At 37.7% G+C, this 19,516-nt stretch overlaps 1 protein-coding gene across 8 annotated transcripts in view; it reads left to right on the forward strand.

Moving 5' to 3' along the window:
• VPS13B (vacuolar protein sorting 13 homolog B) overlaps positions 1 to 19,516 on the forward strand; it is a 449,295-nt gene that overhangs the window by 93,396 nt on the left and 336,383 nt on the right. For 7 of the 8 annotated variants that reach the window (XM_065054087.1, XM_065054081.1, XM_065054083.1 and 4 more), the window contains exon 17: positions 535 to 719. In XM_065054087.1, coding sequence (XP_064910159.1) covers positions 535 to 719 — 185 coding nt within the window. Of the gene's footprint in view, positions 1 to 534; positions 720 to 16,508; positions 16,790 to 19,516 lie in introns of those variants that run through there. The other variant, XM_065054089.1, reaches the window with a different exon arrangement.

Raw genomic sequence — 19,516 nt, forward strand, 5'->3', positions numbered from 1 at the left:
CTCTCAGGTAATAGTGTATATATTAGGAAGAAAAAGTAATGTGCTGATTTTTCTGTAGTTGTGGTGGAGCCTTGTTGTTGATAGTGGACTACATTGCCACAGAAGAATTTTATTTCCAAACAGAATGTCCTTTACCTTGCAATACCATCCCGATGCCTGTCCCCACCTCTTCCTCCTCCACAATTATAAGGTAAAAGGCACTGAAAAATATTAGAATCACTTAATGAGCTCTATGTCAACTCTTTATATTTGGTTGTATGGACATTGTCTGTATGTTTCTTTTTTATCACTGGACATATCTCATTTAGTGATTCACTGTAAGCTTTTAAATAAAATCAGAAAATTGAATTTTTGGACAGATTTCAGCGTAAGTAGGTTCAGCTCTTGCAAGAAGAAATTTAACAGGCTTACAGCTCCAACCTTATAAGCTGACTGCTTATAGTCTGGTATTCTGTGACTAAGTCTTTAACTTGTTTATATGCAGCAAAGTAACAATTTTCCTATTTTTTTTTTTTCTCTCGATATTTTAAACAGGACCAAGCGAGCTCATGTCCCGTTAACAGAATGCATATTTGAGCTTCCTAATTTGACAGTTCAAGCAACTAGAGCTCAAACCCTTCTGCTTCAAACTATTTATCAGAGCTGGTGTCATCCTGTTGGAAATGTCAGTTCGGTGGTGGTAAATGAAGCTTTACTGAATGAGGTTTTCCAAACTTCAGGTAAATATGTGATGGTTTTGGTTAAGTATTTATTATGGTACAGAGCACTGCTAGTGAATGTGCACACAATTATATCCTTTAAATCCAGGTTTTTACTTACAGTAGTTAACAGACAGAATGTTTTTTGTGTGTATATGGGTATTTATAGCTTATGCTTGAAATCCAGGATGTAAGCTAAGCCACCCAGCTTCACTCCTTGGCACCAGTTTCTGGATGCATTTAATTTTCCCATGCAGGACAATTTTTCCATGCTTCCCTCATCTGAAACATCCACCCTTGCTGCCTTATATGGTGCAATGTTGTTAATTTAAGATCATTCAGAGGTGAAGCTGTTGGAGGAAATAAAAAAATCTGGTGTATTAAGAGCTTTATTAGTCAATGGCATGCATTGATTTTTTTTTTTTTAAAGGGCTGCAGATGTTTCTCATCCAGTTTCATAAATATATGTTACTTAACTGTTGTGAAATTGCTGAAGATATGCACGTCTCAGTGATGATGATTTAAATAATGAAATTGGGTACCTCTCATCCTTTTGCAAAACACCCATGAATTTGGGGAATAAATGAAGGATTTTGGCCAGTTTATAGAGGAGACTATAGTCTTCAAGTGCATGAAGGTCATCCAGAAGAAGACATTTTTTTGTTTAATATTTCTGTGCAGGCTAGAATAATTTAGACTCACTATTTTTTATCTGTTGTGAATAAACACATTACAAAAATAATTGATATCTTTTGGAATGTCCATCATTACCAGTCTTACAGTATGTGTCAGAAGAATGATTCAGATGTAGTAAGTAGTGACTTAAGGCAGGATGATAGATTGGACTACTACTGGAAGTCTTTATCAGTCCTGTTTTTCTTAGTCATATTTTCTTTTTTCAGTCCTGTTGTGTGTTTGTGTGTGGTTTTGTGTTTTGTTTATTTGTTGTTTTGTTGTTTGTGGGGTTTGTTTTTGTTTTGTTTTCTGCAGTTTAAATCTGTGATCTAATGGTGCAGAAGAACTGTTGTATTTTCAGGTGTGTAACCCTTGGAATAACTGTTTCAAGTGCTTAGTTTTTCCTTCTTTCCCCCAAAGTCACTGGTTCCCTTCATTCCTTGATTCTGTGGGGGGTCACCTATGGATGAGATCCCGAGGTTTTATTTTCAAGAACTGGTGCTTCTGAAGGTAGCAGGTTTATAATGCACACGTCAAAGAAATGGGGGGAAAAAAACAGTCATTTGGTCATTTCGGATGGTCTTAGGGCTTTCAGAGTTCCAAACTGAACCATTCCATCATTTAACATGTTTCAATCCTTCATTTCAATGAACTGTGATACAACTGTGCTAACAATATATCTGCAGAAAAGAAATCTGGAGCACACATTTTAAGTACTTACAATAAAGTAAATGAACAGTATAATACACTTGTTTTGATCTTCTCTTGTTCGTGGCTTAACGCTTGACCTGGTAAATTTTGTACTTCTGTAGTTGTATTTCGTATTAACCAGATAAGGCAGCTTTGAGTTCAAGGCTGTGAAATGGTTGCTGTCTGCCCTTCGGCCCTAGTTCTTGGCTTGGTTGATTCTGTAAGTGTGCTACCTTTTGTTGGAATACATTTGTGTAAAATGTAGTATCACGCTGTGTTGAAAATCATCTTTGTACGTAGTGTCATGGAATCATAGAATGAATCATAGAATGCTAGGGATTGGAAGGGACCTTGAAAGATCATCTAGTCCAATCTCCCTGCTGGAGCAGGAACACCTGGATGAGGTTACACAGGAACGTGTCGAGGTGGGTTTTGAATGTCTCCAGATTAGGAGACTCCACAACCCCCTGGGCAGCCTGTTCCAGTGTTCTGTCACCCTTACTGAGAAGAAGTTTCTTCTCAAGTTTAAGTGGAACCTCTTATGTTCCAGTTTAAACCCATTACCCCTTGTCCTACCATTGTTTGTCACAGAGAAGAGCCTGGCTCCATCCTCGGGACACTCACCCTTTGTATATTTATAAACATTAATAAGGTCCCCCCTTAGTCTCCTCTTCTCCAAACTAAAGAGACCCAGCTCCCTCAGCCTTTCCTCATAAGGCAGATGCTCCACTCCTTTAATCATCTTTGTTGCCCTGTGCTGGACTCTCTCCTGCAGTTCCCTGTCCTTCTGGAACTGAGGAGCCCAGAACTGGACACAATATTCCAGACGTGGTCTCACCAGGGCAGAGTAGAGGGGAAGGAGAACCTCTCTGGACCTACTAACCACCCCCCTTGTAATAAACCCCAGGATGCCATTGGCCCTCTTGGCCACAAGGGCACAGTGCTGGCTCATGGTCATCCTGTTGTCCACCAGGACCCCCAGGTCCCTTTCCCCTATGCTGCTCTCTAATAGGTCATTCCCCAGCTTATACTGGAACCTGGGGTTGTTCCTGCCCAGATGCAAGACTCTACACTTTCCCTTGTTATATTTCATTAAATTTTTCCCCACCCAACTCTCCAGCCTGTCCAGGTCTCTGGATGGCAGCACAGCCTTCTGGCGTGTCAGCCACTCCTCCCAGCTTGGTGTCATCAGCAAACTTGCTGATAGTGCACTCTAGTCCCTCATCCAAGTCACTGATGAATATATTGAACACTACTGGCCCCAGCACCGACCCTTGAAGGCACTCCACTAGATATAGGCCTCCAACCGGACTCTGCCCCATTGACCACCTTCCATATACTTTAACAGTGACATGTATGTGTGTTAACTTCTGATAAAACATGGCTGTAATTGGAATTTCAGTTTTGGGGTTTTTTTTGTGAAGTAACTATGAGGATAATGTAGTCAATAAGGAACTCTTCAGTGAACAAGGCACATTGGTTACTCTCTGATATTCTGTTAGTAACATTTAGCTTAGTTCCTCCCACATAAATTTTCCTTGGGAGTCCATGATTTGGGTTCCTGCCTGCCCTGGTGTGCCCCTGTGCTCCTCCGTGCTTGTGCCAGTCGACCTGTGCTGGGCTGGTGGCTCCTGTGATGGGCATGGGAGTAGCCCAGTAGAGTATTATTTGGGCTCCCTCTATAGCTTTTCTCTGAGAATCTCTTTTGGGTATACAGATGAGCTTTTATTGTGAAATGTAACATCTCATGGAAATAGCAGCTGTTTTGTCAATCGTATGGTGTTTTCCATCTGACCACAGCTCACTTTTAGATATGCACAGGAGCAGTACAAAAGTACCTCAAGAAAACAGCTTTCAATCTTTGTGGTGTTGTGGATTGTTTCTTTGATCAATTTTATGCAAATAATGCAAGTATAAACACATTTGCTTTATTTTCTTTTATAGCTCTTTCCCTTAATTCCTTAACTTTTTCTGATTTTGTTTCTATGAAATTGTACTAGTCTTGCAGGAAAAATTAACAATAAAATTAAATATCTCCTTATCTTCATTTTTTTCTGTTTCCTAGGGGTTCTCTTTCTTGAAATTAATTGCTATCATTCTGCTGTTACAAGAATCATAAGCTGTGTGTTTCATGAGCGCTGTTGCCTGAAGTATCTTCTACCTTCCAACTTCTAAAGGCCATCTTTCTAACTAATTAGAAGTATAGCGGGACAAACAGCTACGTCTCTATCTAGATTCCTATCGGCCTGTTAAAAACAAATAAAAAACCCCTGCCCAGACATTATTCTCAAAAAAAAAAAAGGAAGGGCTTAAGTAGTTTCTTCGTATTTTTAATCGTCTGCTGTTACCCTGAGATTTCCAGCAGATCTGCCTGCCTGCAGTCTTGATCACTGGATTTTGCTCATTCTTGGTACATGGTACACCACCATGCTTTTTTCCCCTCCTACAGAAATGTTCTAGTTGTGTATTACCCTTCCAGATCTGTTCTTTTAATTTTGAAAACATACTGAGACTTCAAATTTTTTGTCTACCATATACTGCTTGCATGTAGCTAGTCTCAGATGTTTGCTATTTGTTTAGATAGCCTACTTAGGGGCGTCAAACTAATTTTCACCAGGGACCACATCAGCCTCACCTTCAACTACATTTATACAGTCCTACAATTACCTTCAGCCCTTTGAAGGCAACCGTGAGGCTGATGTGGTCCCTGGTGAAAATGAGTTTGAAACCCCTGGCCTACATCTTTCTCAGCTGTCTATATTTGTATTACCACTTTTGGTGCAGTGATTGAGGAGTGTTGTTGGGCCAAAGCAGTTGTTGCTGAGCTCCTTCTGTCTTTGAGGCTTTGCGCCAGGTGATGTGCCTCCATAATATATTCATTTAGTATTACTTGAACTCAAAAGTGATACCACAAGCTTTTGTATCCCCTTGGCATAGATCTTTTTTTAGCAGGGATTATGGGCCCTGGTTATATGTTTTTTCCAACACAGCCATCTTTTTCAGTTTTAAAATTGCATCACTGAAACTGTGATTACACTATGGGCTAAGACATGCTGCAGGGAAAGAAGAACAGATATATTAGGGGGAAATAAGAAAGAAAAAAATGAAAGGAAGGCAAAAGTTACAAAGAGGATCAGCTAATAAAAAAAGTGGGAGAGATGTGGGGGAAGACAAAGCAAGGAGAAGCAGGTAGAAAGAGCTGAAGAAGAGCAGTGGAAGTTAAGAAAGCCAAAATTTAATAGGAAGACAAGTACAGATACATGAATTACAGGAAGAGGAGAGACCTTCAGAGAAGGGCCCATGACTGTTGGCCTTTGCTGTGCTGTGGAGAGCCTCCCAGATGATGGAGGCCTCTTTGGGAACCTGTCTGCTGGGCAGCTGCTGAAAAACTTGCCCTGGGCGTAGTTTAGAACAGGAGCTCTGAACTGTCTCACCACAAAACACAATCCATGGCTAGTATCTGGAATTCCATTCTGCTGTTTCATCTGGAGCAGAAATGTTTTTCTGCTCCAAAACTTCCTTTAGAACCAATACAGGCTGAAGGCTGTGTAGGGATTCGGAATGAACTCTCAGGCTCTTTCCTGTACAAATTCTTTTTGGGAATAGGTTCATGGAATACCAGGAAGGGAAAATTGCTTGACGATTAACATTCTTATATCCCCCACCTGCCTTCTACCCACTGCTCTCCAGAAACCTTTTTCTATGAGGAGAAAACACTTACCTCAAGTATTTCATGGTTTGTTGGTTATTAGGCTTGTTCTCTTCATTGGCTAGGCCAAGAATTTCTCTTTCGATGAACTTGTCCAAAAGCAAGCTGTCTGAAAAAATAAGTCTTGAAGTCTCAAAGGCAAGTTGTGTGTGTTTAGTTTCTGTCAGAATTTAAGAATGAGGTGCCTGTGCTACTTAAAATTTGTATTTCTCATACTTATTAGCAAGGTCTGGTATCTTAAAACTGCCAATAAAAAGATTTCTACATTGCTGGACTAGCCGATGGAGCTCAGAACTTGGGGAGGACATGTAAAAAAGTGTTTCAAGGAGGATATATGTTTTTTTACACTAGATATTTATTGTAAATATGTTTAAATATTATGCCTTCCTTGAGACTATTTCATTCTACTCAGAGCAGATTTTTAATTATGACTGATTTGGAATTTAAAGATATAGGTATTGGCTTAACAGTTTTATTTGAAAGCACTTAACTCCATTCATTGCAGTCACACTCTAGCACTTCTATAATCCATAGTTTGAAATGCCTACTTGGCAAAGGTTCTTTTCAAATATCAGCTGGTATTTTTAGGGTTTAGAGAAGTCAAGACAATTTAAAAAATGAGATAAATATAAACGATAAAACTTATTACTCGAATAAGCTTCAACATTTAAAAGTACAGGAAAGATTCATACTGCCTAAAATAAGAGTTGTGACAGAACAAAAAGAATACAAAATTTAAAATAGTAGATTGGAATACCAAGTGAGAAAATGCAAAACAAGAAATGGATCAATAAAACACCTGCAAAAAACTATTTGCTCTTTTTTCATGGGTCAAGAAAAAGGCATTATCAAAAAAAGAACAAAAGCAGTCTTTAACCCACCGAGCTCATTGGAAATTTGTTTCTTTTGGTTTTAATTTATAATCCCCTTGGTATACAAGCACAACAGTATGTAACATGTTGGTTAAATAATTTGTTCATTCTTACACTTGTGCATGCCTGTGAAACATCCTGATTTTTGCATTTCACCTACTATAAATGTGAAAACAAACATGAATCTGAAATGCATCATGCTTTCTACTTTTTTTGCAAGTGGATGTATTGATGCTAATAAAAGTATTTTACAGTTATTATTATAGAATATTTTTATTAAAAATAAGTGTATAAAATACCAAAATTTTAGAAAAATAGTGCCACTTAATATATTTCAAGTTGAGCATAATTTAATCCTATGGAGTAATTTTACAGTCTGTTTTTTCATTATTTGTTAGTAGGTACCTGAAATACTCAGTTTCTAGCCATTTCAGTCTGCCAAGAAAACATATACACAGTCACACATGGCTTTAGTTTACTCTGGAAAACTGGAACTTGCTACCACTTTTTCCTTGTCCCATTCAGGTAGTTCATTATTTTGTTGACAGTTCGGTTCCATTAATCTGGTATTTTTGGGAAAATTGCTTGCAGACCTTACATTTCTCTATTGAAGGTGATCAAATAGGCATTTGAATCCCTCATGTAAATGATGTCTTAAAGTTAAAATAAAATCTACTTTCCAGAAAGTAACTGTAAAACTATTTTATGCAAGATTTCATGTGGGATACCTTAATGGTTGAATAATAAATTTTACCTCATAAAAATGAAATTCAATAATACAGTAGCTTTCTCAGCGCAGTAGCATCTGGTTGAATCTCATGAGAGCCAATATTTTCCAACTCATTAGGATCATGTCGTTCTGTATGTCGTCAACATTGACTTAGCCAAGCTACCTTTACTTACATAACCACCAAACTATTAAATAGGTCTCTTGTGGAGTGAAGTCAAATATTCCTCTTATTTTGCTTTTGCCTTGGAAGAAGAGAAGAAAATGTACATACTGTAACATTTAAACATCTGGTCTAAACCACATCAGGGTAACACTGAGCAAAGTAACAGGATTCAGTATTCTTCCCAGGTGTACGTATAAAAAGGGTTGTGGAGCTGCTGCATAGTTCTTTTAACCACTTAGGAAAAAGACTGAAATAAGTGACTTGCCTTTCTAATACCCCCGTTTTTAAAACTCCTTTTTTCCTCTTACCTGCTCCCCTGCCACCAAACCCCAAAACATAAAACCCAGCAAACGCCCAACATTTTGAAGTCTAGTGGTGATGCAGGTTGTTCAACTCTATTCTCTTCCTTGCAACATATTTGCATTTACTCTCTGTTTGTTCCACATACCATGGCCAGTTTCGCATTTGTCTAGAGGAGTATGACTTACACTTTCTGTTTAAAATCCAAGGGTAAGAGTGTATTCTCTTAAGTAATTTCTGGGGAGTGGCAGGACAGAGCTGTATGAAACTTGCACAGTATAAACAGTGATGGGTGATTGTACCCACATGTATCCTCATCCTTCATGTAGGCTTCTCAATGTGTAAATAGTGCTTTTATACATTGTCCATTTCTGTGCAAGTCTGGTAGATTAGCAAGTCTAATTCCAGATGGAAACGGAGTGGATAAGAAACCTAAGGATGACTTGTTCTTTGTCTTAATTATTTGAGCTTAATATAGTAATGAGTATTATTTTATTTCCTCTTTTGGTTGACATTTTCAGGGATATTCTTAAGGGGTGAACTGAGTCCTACTGGACATGGGATAGGTGGGACATTTTATCATTTAATACGTAATCAGTAGGGTTTAGCTCTGCCTGAAGCAGTGATTCTGTAGTGGCCTGGAAGGAGGAATTAACATGTAAACCAGTAATTATAATTGCCTTTTTATTTTTTCTGGTCTAATTAATATACACTAATAAACACTGAAATTGAAAAATACAGCATTCTGATGAAAGAACGGTGGTAGGCATACTTAAGGCATTCATACAAGCTGAACTTCGGTTTGTAACATTGTGCCAAAGAATCTAATGTACTTAAAAATCCACTTGAGACTTTTAAAATGTCTGTTGTGGTGAATGTGTACATAGTGTCAACAGCACAGTCAAGGAGAAAAATAAAAGCTAAAAATATCGATAGGTTGTGAAAGGAATGCATACGTACATGGAATCTGTAGCTATGCATACATGGAATCTGTAGCTATGCATACATGGAATCTGTAGCTATACATACATGTATAAGCTTCTTAAGTTGAATTGTGTTTCAGAATTGCTGGAGAGCTCAGTTCAGTGTGGATGTTGAAATTAACAGTGAACTCTTGTTGGATATGTTGGTGGGCTACCAAAAACAAGACACCTTAGCTTAGAGCTATAAATAGTGCCCTTCCTCCAGAGTCTGTAGTTTATTTGCACAAATAGCAATGGAAGCTGTGACTGAGAGCACCTGTTTTGTTTGCTCAGCTGTTAGCTTTATGTTATTTCTTGTTCTATTAAGAAAGGTGTGTTTGGACAGCAGGGAGGTGGGCTGCCTTTTTGCCATGTTCTAGCTGCCATGCACTGCATCAGGTGGAAAACTCTCCAGGGAGGCTGAGGTGGTGGCTTCTTTTCTAAGAGCAATAGAGCATGTTGAGACTAAGCTGCTGGAATTCAGTGTTATGGGAAGAACATAGGTCATGAATCTACTACATAATATGAACTGGAAAATTTCGGAGAAAGAGCTCCAAGCAGACACAAAAGAAAGCTTTGAGGACCCAGAGAAGTTGTTTTCAAATTTGGAACAAACTAGGAAGCCACCAGTGGTTGTTGATATAAGAATAAAACATGAATGAGAAGGTCATGGTTGTTTTTTGGAGCCTGCGTTTTGAGAAAAGGGTGCACGTGGAAGTCCTGCAACAGAGGTATTGACCCCAGTTGTTACCGTTTGATGAACGGTGCTGAACGGTGCTTTTCAGAAGAGCAAAAGGAAACCCTTCTTTGCCCCTGGCAAAAAATAGTAGGGTTGTTAGAAAACTGAAGTTGGAAGAGTCTGCAAGAAGATTCTAGTCCAATCTTCTGCTACAGGATCAGACCAAGTTCCTTTGGTCTTTATTCAGTCAGGCCTTGAAAATCTCCAAGTGTAAGAACACTCTGCCCATCTCTGCAACTTGCACCACTGCTTGACTGTTCTCAGAGCGAGAAGTCAGTATCTCTCCTTTTCTCTTTTGGATTAGAGAGTCTTACTTTGTAGAATATTACATCAGTTTATATAGTGAGATATTCTGAGAGCGAAATGAAAGTGCATACAGGTGATAGAATGATCACATTGATCAGTATTGATCACATGATCAATAGTTTATGCCTACCAAACGTATAATCTTTTCTGTTTATGGTTTCATGTGACCCCTTTAATCTTAAAATATAAACAAATGTATTGTAGACTGCTAAAACTGCCTGTTAGAGGGTTTTATTCACTGGTTTCCTTTCTTGGTCTTCAGTAGTTACAATTTAAAAATCTTAAGTGTGTACTATCATGTTCTGTAGTGCTGTTTCGAAATGCCACTGGAGCAAACATAAAACGAGCATACACACACACCCTCTCCTGTAAACAAATAATAGTAGGTTCTTAACTTAAATCATAAAACTGAGGTATAATATTTTCTCACACACAATCTTTCCTTTTCTAATGGTTCTGTACTGTTCAGTTGAATATCCTGTATGTGCATTAAAATAATATGTCAGCCATTAAATTTCAGCATCCAGTTATAGTTTAGTATAAGATTCCATTTCTGTACCATTCATTGTTCCCTGATATATCCATATTTTCCATTTTTTTCACCATTTATATTATATGGACATGGTTGAAAAATGTGTGGGGATCTTCCCCCACGTTTGTCAGCTGCAAGTGCCAAGAATTGTAAGCACTAAAAAAGAGTACAAGGATAGTGACTAAATTAGGTATTGAACCCTTCTCAAAATTAATGTAGATCCAGAAGAAAATACTCCAGGTAAGTTTTCCCAAGCACATTGTCATTTAGAGATGTTACACTCTCACTGAAGATTTTTTTAATTGGAAAAACCTAACCCACTGTCTTCAGATTTATGCATGTAAAAATAAAAAAGGTAATGAGAAAAGATTGTATTCTATCACTGCTATGCATTTCACTTGGTCTGAGTGAAGTAGTTTGTTCAGTTTATAATGCTGTGCAGGACAGTAGTTTTGTTTGAATAATAACATGGGATTTTTTTGCTGTTGTAGGGTTAAATTTAATAAAAATGCTTTGTGATCCCGAATCAACTTGGATCACTTCCAAAGAAAATGGAATGTCTTATAGCATATCTCCCTCCTTGTAATTCATAATGAGAAATTCTGCAGTTTGAAAAGAAGGAGGCTAATTAGATATTTTGATCTTGATTAGGCAAGAAATATCAGCAAGGAAATTTTGAATGGAATAGATTATTAGGGGATGTGAATGAAATGAAAAAATAGTAAGTACAGAATAGAGGAGGTTCCCATGAGGAACTTGTAATAAAAACGCTTGCTGTAGTAATAATCTTCACTTCAGAAAAAAAACCCGAAGTCATAATTACAAGTGGACAGATTTAAGAAGTAGTACCTTTATAAGCTATAAAACATAGAAGCATGTTTTCTGTTTGCAAACATGTAATGAAGGCTGATCTTGAGTACTGAGTGTAGTACATAATGTGTGTAGTCTTGATCAAATAAAAGTTGAGCTAAATTGAAATCATGTGAAAGATTCCAAGTATTGGACTGCTGCTTAAAACTTGTTTTAACCGTGTCTACAATACTAGTAGTTTACAAAATACTGCTATGCTCTAAAATTAGCTTTATGTAATGAACTCTAATGAATGACACGGAAGATTACTTTCCAGGAGCATTTTTATTCTTGTGAAAAGGTAAGATGATAAATACCAGTGATAGTCTTGCCATAAAAAATACCAGAGTATTACATACTGCAATAGCAATTGCTAATCTGCTGCCCCACATGAGTTATTGTTATATTAAATCAGGCTTTTTTAAAAGCTACATACCATACATTGTGATTATTTTAAACCTAGAGATGATAGAGCCAAATCCTAGTTTGTTATTGCATGGCTATTCAGAAAAAGATAATATTCTTCAGGAACTGATCTTGTGGGAGAGTTGTTAAGCTCTTGACATGAAGACTGTATGAGGGTTGATTACCGTATGGTTTTCCTATGTGTCTAGTTCACCTCATAATCATAAAGTTAAAGCAAGGTATGTGTAAATAGGTAATGGTAAGGACAGAAAGTGTATTTTTCTGGAAAATACTAACTACAATTACAGCAGTGCTTTGACCATGCATTGTGTGGGTGAGTATGGTGCCTCTAGAGGTGAGCAGCGCTTTTGGAGAAAAATTCTACCAATGGTAGAAGTACACAGTGACATAAAAAGGTAGTACCAATAAGGTTAGTGAAATATTAGATTCTCGGGGAAGTATACTAAGCAAGACATTCTTAAAATTAACATTTTACAGTTTTGATTTGCTTTCGGGGGGGAATTGCTGAGGAATAAAAGGAGAAAGGAAGGTGTTCTGCTGGTCTTATTTAATGGTATCCAGTGAATGTCCCGTCTGTTTGTGTGAAGCATAATAGGAAAATCAGATGTCATTGCTTTGATCCTGCTTTGAAGTGTTGTACTATTGTAGGAAAGTATTCCTTACTTCGCAGTATTGTTGTTGCAGATTTTTGTTTTCTGTGCGATGCAGTAATTAAAAGCTTGGATTCTAAGGAGATGTCAGAGTTCTTTGTATAACCACAGCTCCTGAATTTTGGGAGCTTTGTCTTAGGTAAAGTAAGACCTCTTACAGCTGCTTGACATCCTCCGAAACCTACTTTGGAACAAGGGCTGCTGCTGATTCAGAAAAAGTAATCAGAGCTATTGCCAGAAACACCTTTTGTTTAGTTGGAGATCATTTAAGTAAGTGTTGTCCCCAGTCTGAGCTGAGTTTCTTTCTGTTATGATTACATCATAAGGCTGGTACAGATACAGATCAAACCAAATGTGTGTATTACTTTTTTTTAAAATTTATTTTTATTTTTTTCCTTTCCTTTTTCACCCTTGTGTTTGCCCCCCCCCCCCCCCCCCTTTTTTTTCTTTCTTTTGTTTTGACGGTAACGTGGTAAAACCAGATTATTACATCTTCTGCTGTTTCCTCCTACGTTTACACCCTGGTATTGCCGATGCAGCTCTTCAGTTGTGTTTAGAAATGTTTTAAATCTTAACTGATGCAAAGGGGTTTTTTAAAAGTATTTTAGTAATTTTTAAAATTTTCCAATTTAAGACATTGACACATCTTTTTTTTCCTCAAGCTGCTCTTGGAAGAAGAAAAGCTTCATTGCTCTAAGTGGTCTGATCTTGTTAAGAAACTACATTTAGTTATTGTTTCATGTGAGTTGGCACCTTAGTGGGAGTATATTATAGCCTGGCTCTACTTGTTTTCTGAGAGAAGTGAACACTGAATGATTCAGAGGAAGATGTAAGAATCCCACCGTTATAGAAGCTGTTGATATATCCTCTACAGACGCTCTGAGTTCCCTTTTTATGTTTGTTCTCTTGTTTTTACCTGGCTTGCGTGACACACCGCAGCTGGATATAGCAATTTTGTTATGTCAACTACTTCGTTGCATTTGCATTTTTCATTCTTCTATGCGTAATCTCAGATTTCTGATGTAACCAAGTCATCTTAAACTGAATATTTTAATATCTGGAATTAGAAATATTTCTGAAGGAAAGCAATAATAAATAAAAATACGGATAAACTAGTCACATGCTTTATTACAAGCTGACCAAGTGGAGCTTCTGTGCTGACTGTCCAACCTTACAATTTTAGGTAGTCCAGGAGTCCTTGATATTTCCATTTTCACCTATCTTCTAGGAGGCTTTTCTTTTTACTGTTTTCTGAAATGAATTGTTTCCTAAAAAATCCCTTCTCTGGCATCTCTCTATCACCCTATGTAGTATGAGCTCAATGGATTGTACTTGAAGCTATCTGGTGTCTTTTGGTTTCAGTTTAGATAGTGAAAAAACATCCTCCAAATGTGGTTGTACCCCACTGTTTGACAACTATGTCTATTTTGGCTGTCAAAGGATTGGTTAAATTCTGTTGTTCCCCATTAACATATATACCAACATGTCATCTCAGAAACCCAGACCCCAATTAAATTTTGGGATGCAGAATTGTACTTTTATTTGGAGTACCTTCAGATTTGTTACCACTGTCAAGAAATAGCCATCCATCTGCAGCGAGTGCCAGCAAAAGGAGGAGTTAAATAAAAGCCGGGATTAGTTGTATGCTTGGTAAAAAAAAAAAGACGACTTCAAAGTTTTACACTTCCAAAGGACAACTAGACTTAGAAATAAAATAGGTGTTTGGACACCGCAGGAATCTGTCGTGATTCACTGTCAGAGGTGAGTCCATTTTTACGTGGTGGAATGGGGCAGCCCTGCCTGCCAGAAGGGAACAGAGTTTCCTCTTCCCTCCAAAATGTACCAAGGTTTTTTGTTATAGTCTGTTACAAATCAAGGAACTGGGAACAGAAGAGACCATTGAATATATATATACACATACACACACATATATAGATATATATATATATATATATATAATTTTTTTTTAACCGGTTGTACTTTCATGCTTCCCAGGATTTAAAAGCAATTTCTGTGTGGGTGCTTGACAGTCAATTTTCGCTATTGTAAGTAGTTATGACCGTGTGCTTGGTACGCTCCTGACAGTAAACGTCTGACTGGCAAGTTTAGAATTGTAGGGTATGCAATGTAAAACACCTGTTAGATATCTGTTATACTTAATCTTTGTGCAGATGCTTCTAGAGTCCCCCATAGCTTCTAAAGACCAAAGTTTCTACGTGTATTCAGCAGCTTTTCAAATCCGTGAAATTGTTTTTTAACAAAGATAACATTCAGTTCAGAATGGAGAACTGTACTGTTCTGGGCAGTTTCTTAGGAAGTTGCATCTAAAAATATACTGTTTGTGCCAACAAGCCAGATCACTTCAGAGGCACTAGGACCCCATAGATGTTTGTCTACGCTTTTTAGACCGACTGTAAGCTTTAAAGCAAAGCTTTGAGGCACTGACATAACAGCATTCACAGTTCTGTTGAAAGCTCATATGATTGCATCTTGCTGTAGCTCTCATAGCTCCTGGTTTCATCAGTTAACTCTATATTCTGTCCACTGGGCTTAGATGAGGTGGTTGTGATCACCAAAGTGCTAAGCACTTGATCTTCCGTCTTTCAAGAAAGCTTTTTATAAAATTTGCTTTGATGTGTACTTCGTGTCCAGGCTGCTTTCCCAGTGGGATCACTTTTATGCTGCTCTCTCTCCGTATGTTGCAGTATCCCATATGTTATCAATGAAACACAGCTTGCCAGCAGATTTGTGCTTATTACTGAGATAGTACCTCTACCACATTCAGCAATAAGAACAATCTCTTTAATGCATAAAATTTACCTTCTGTAAATTTGCACAAAGGCTTGAAAAGCTCTTTGCGTTTACAGAATAGTCTCTAAATACAGGAAAAAAAATATCTGGAAAAGGGAATAGTACTGGACCAAACTACTGTCATAACCTCAGTCTTCCTGTCTCATGCTTTCCCAATTCCTTTGCTACCTTCATTTGAATGATTTGTCTGAGTTTGAATAACCTTTAGGGAAGTTTATTTCTAATGATGTCAGTAAAAAGCTGTTCTAACTTAAAAGCTGGAGGGGAAAATGATCAACAGAGAAGAGCTAGTAATCAGTTTTTAAGGCTTTGCAGTAAGCACTAAAAAGTCTACATGTGTGGTTGCGAGATGAAATAAAGAAATACGCTTCAGAGCATTCACTGAAAAATGTTGTTTCTAATATTCGTCTATCAAGCATTCGGTCAGGTGCTGCAGATGCTGTGGTGGCATGTGATAAAAAATTTGGGCTGCAGAAAAAGAAGCTGCAGACTTTATGACAAAATACCTTGCAGCAGCACACAAGTAACATGGAAGATTTTCTAGAGAACTAAATTTGTTTGTGTCCCTCCCTGCTACATTCTGGAGCTGGTCTGGATTATGGAGGTTGTCATTTAGGTTTCTATAATGTTGCCCAATCTTTTCTGGAAACGATGTAACTGTACAAATGCTTCCAGGGTAAACATGAGTCTATATTTTATTGCACCAGGTGGCTTTGTTCCTAGTCTTTCAAAATGACTTAAGTTTCTGTATGTTAATTAATTTTTTTTTGAGATTTTCTTTAATTTTCCCTTGGACTTCTGATTTGCTATAATGTGGTGAGATTTCTCTGTGTGTAGATTGACAATTTCCCTATGTGTATGTATCATATTCCTTAATCTCCTTTGCAGTCTGTTCTTTCAGTGTTTTACTTTCAGTTATTTGAATATAATTGAACATATTCAGATAACATGTTTATTTCCCATGCATTTGTGGTACTTTAAAAATTTCTACTACTAACAACGGGGAAACTTGAAGCTTTAGTATGCCAGCCTCAGCGTATGCCCAAGTATTATCTGTTTGGAATTCCAGTTCACGCTTTGAAGTATAAGCTTCTGATAGATCACAGAAATACTGTAGAAATCAGTTTGAAAACTGTGTAAAGCATGGCACAAAAAAGAAACTGTTTGAGATGGAAGAATATTGAAAAGACTTGATGGTGCAAAGAGATTTGGGTTTCTGTGTTTCTTTTGGCTGGGGAAGGGGTGCCAAAGGAGGCTTCAACACCTACACCTGGTGCCTGCAGGGGAGTGTGACTCATTCATCCAGGGTAGCTCCTAAGGAGCTCTCCATGTCACCCATTGTGACAACAATGCAGTCACAGTGCCCTCGGGCAGGTAAAAGGTGAGTCCTCTTGCACCTCACTGCCAAAACTGCCAGGGGGTCCCAGACAGGACAGAGCTGACCCCAGCCTGGACTAGATGTTGTGGTCCAGTAGCATGAAATATGGAGAATATTGAAGGAAGAGAGTCCAAATATGTTCTCTGCATCAGTGAGCCAGCCTGCAGATGTTGGTGGACAGCTGTTCCTCTTGGAGCTAAGAATCTTCAGTTTGATTGAGGTGACAGAAACAAGGGTAAGAGATGGATTGGAGGTGGCTGGTGACTCATGTGGGAGTGAATCCTGGCTCTTAAGCAGAGGTGGGTGCTCTTTTAAACAGTGTTGAAATAGTGTTTGTGTCAGATTTCTTCACATGGTGGTTAAGATGTTATATCAGAAAGGTCAGAGTTGCAATTTGTTCATTAACCTTTCTGAAATTTGAGGAATAGTCTTTAAGTAACTCTTATCTAAGGCTCACTTCTCTTTTTTTTTCCTATCTTGCCTTATGGCTTGCAATTGCTGCCTGAAATGGTAGCGAAAAACCATAAGCAGATACAATATGTAAATAGGGTAATAAGCTACAGTGTAAATTTTTTAAACAACTCTGCTTTATTGCTGGTTTGAAACATTTTAAATTAATAATGTGTTCTTTAAGTTGTAGTCAGTAGGAGTCTTTCTAGCATCTTATTATCTGAAGGTGCCTTTCATTTCTTTAAAACCCACTTCAATTCTATACTTAGGAGTCATGTTCTATTTCATTGAGGTAGTACAGAGCTCTTGTGTTTTAGTCAATTAGAAAATGACTTCTTAATGCAGTTGCACTTAAAATCACAGTTCAGAGCCAAAGTACCCTGTTGGTACTTTGGACACAAAGTACCCTGTTGGTTTGGACACAGCTCATTAGGTGGAGCTCAGAAACTTGCTTGTCATAGCTTCAGGATACTTCCTTCTTTTTGTAAGCCATTGATTTCTTATTTAAACAAAAGAATGAAAATATTTATAATTTTTATTATCCGCATTTTCTTTTACCTGTATTAAATACATATATACCCTTTTGGCTAAGTCTTTGTATTCAAGTGGGGAATATCTATTAATTTTTTGCTATTTTTTTGTCTCTGCTTTCACCGGTATTAAGCATATAAACAAAAAGAGCATAATGCTGAGAAACAGCTCCATGGTTGTCTGGCATCAGTTTAGTGCTGTACACTGTCTTGTTCTTCCAGAAGCCTCGAAGAGCAGCTTGACTTCCAATAGCTGTTCAAGTCATTGTTTTGGCTTTGGAAAAGCCAATGATCTTCTTAAGGCTTATAGGGACTTTGGAGTGGGAGATGAAACTTGTAACAGAAATAACTTGCAACTGGAAGAGTTGCTTTATATGAGGGAAATCTACTGGTATTTGAGGCAACTGCATCATGTAATCAAAATGAAACTTTTTTGTCTAGCAAATTGAGGTATGCTACACCTACAAGTTCCAGTAGACAAAAAAGAAACTCAGTTAAAAGATGCTTTTAAAAATCTTGATAACGCTTAACTGCTTACTGAGTCTGCAGGGTGTTTTTTGATCGTTTCATGCTGATGTTCAAATATAGGAGGGAGATCTCGTGGTCTGTATTTTAAAACAAGTGAGGCTAGATGATCACAAGGCCTCCTCCTTTTCTTTTTCATTTTGTGTTACTTGATGCTTCACAAATTATTTTCTGTTTAAAATGTTGGCTCCTCTAACTGGAGCCAGCTGATTTCTGAACTATCCTCTTGATCAGGCTGTGTCTATTTTAATGCAGTTGACCCTTGTTACCTTTTGGTGCCAGGTGAAGTTGTATATTTTGCTATTGGTTTATGAGGCTTCTGTTCGTTCTGTTGCACATTAACCCAGTAGGTTTATCTGTAGTGAGTGGTGGTTGAAAAATGAAATGTTTCATCAGTATTATGAGAATCCAGGCTTAGAATGCCAAATAGTAAGAGAAGTTTATGAAGCTTGCGGACTGTGGCATGTTGTAGAAGTTGGCGTGTCTTTCTTTAGCTTTACTAATTGTTTTAAGTACAAGCTATTAAGTGTTGTTAGGATAAACCCCGTGAAACTGACTGTTTTGAAATCAAATAAGCGTAGTACAACTTCCTGATGATGGCCATGTCACTCATCAGTGTGATCTTTAAAATAAAAAAAAATAACAAGAGCAACAAACATTCTATTTTATAGTGACTCAGCTTTTTCATATGCTACTGGAAAAATTATTTTACCTTCTTAGGAAGTTATCAAGCGACAACTATTTAATAATCATCTTTATATGTATTTCCAGTAATTCAGAAATGTATTGTAATTCTAGACACTGGCAAGAATGAACCACTTTCTAATTAGAAGATAGCTGGTTTGCATTGTGGGGCATTTCTTTTTAGGTGACTACCTCAGGTGTTTTTTCTGTTTTGCACAATTTCCCTTTGGCAAGGGAAGCTCCCTGATAACAAGTTAAAAAGCAGGTAGAGAAATGTTTCAGTATTGAAATGTTTCACCACTGCTTGCTCAAGGTGTTCTGTGGAGGAGATGGCCTGGGTTTGTGTGACTTCAAAGATTTCTAACATGGCTGTTTCCTTGACACAAAAGTTACTGCGTTTATGGACTATGTGGATAGAAGCCTTTTGACTTACCAGTTATCCTTGCTGTTGGATATGAAATGAGATTGTTCGGGCCCTGAAACCTTTGATGTTGGGAAGGGAAAATAACAACTTCTTCACTTTCTGTCCTTGATGTGGGCAATCAACTTTATTAGCCTTGGAATCTCAATGTGTCAGATGAATTCCTTAAGCCTACTGTGAGTTGCCTGTGTTTCATCCTGCTTTTCACAGTACAACTATTTTTATACTTTTAGTTCCACACCTGTTTCTTTGTTAGAAAAAAACAACTACCCAGCTTTCAGAATTTATCTGAACTATAGAGTTGTCCTTCAGATCATTCTCATCTGTGTGAAGAACTGTTTGATATTTCAGTTGTAGGCCTCTGTTTCCCAACAAAACTCACGTGACATCAGCAGTGAGGTGCAATAAGAGCTCTC

This window comes from Columba livia, chromosome 2 (assembly GCF_036013475.1).
Source record: "Columba livia isolate bColLiv1 breed racing homer chromosome 2, bColLiv1.pat.W.v2, whole genome shotgun sequence".
Lineage (NCBI taxonomy): Eukaryota > Metazoa > Chordata > Aves > Columbiformes > Columbidae > Columba > Columba livia.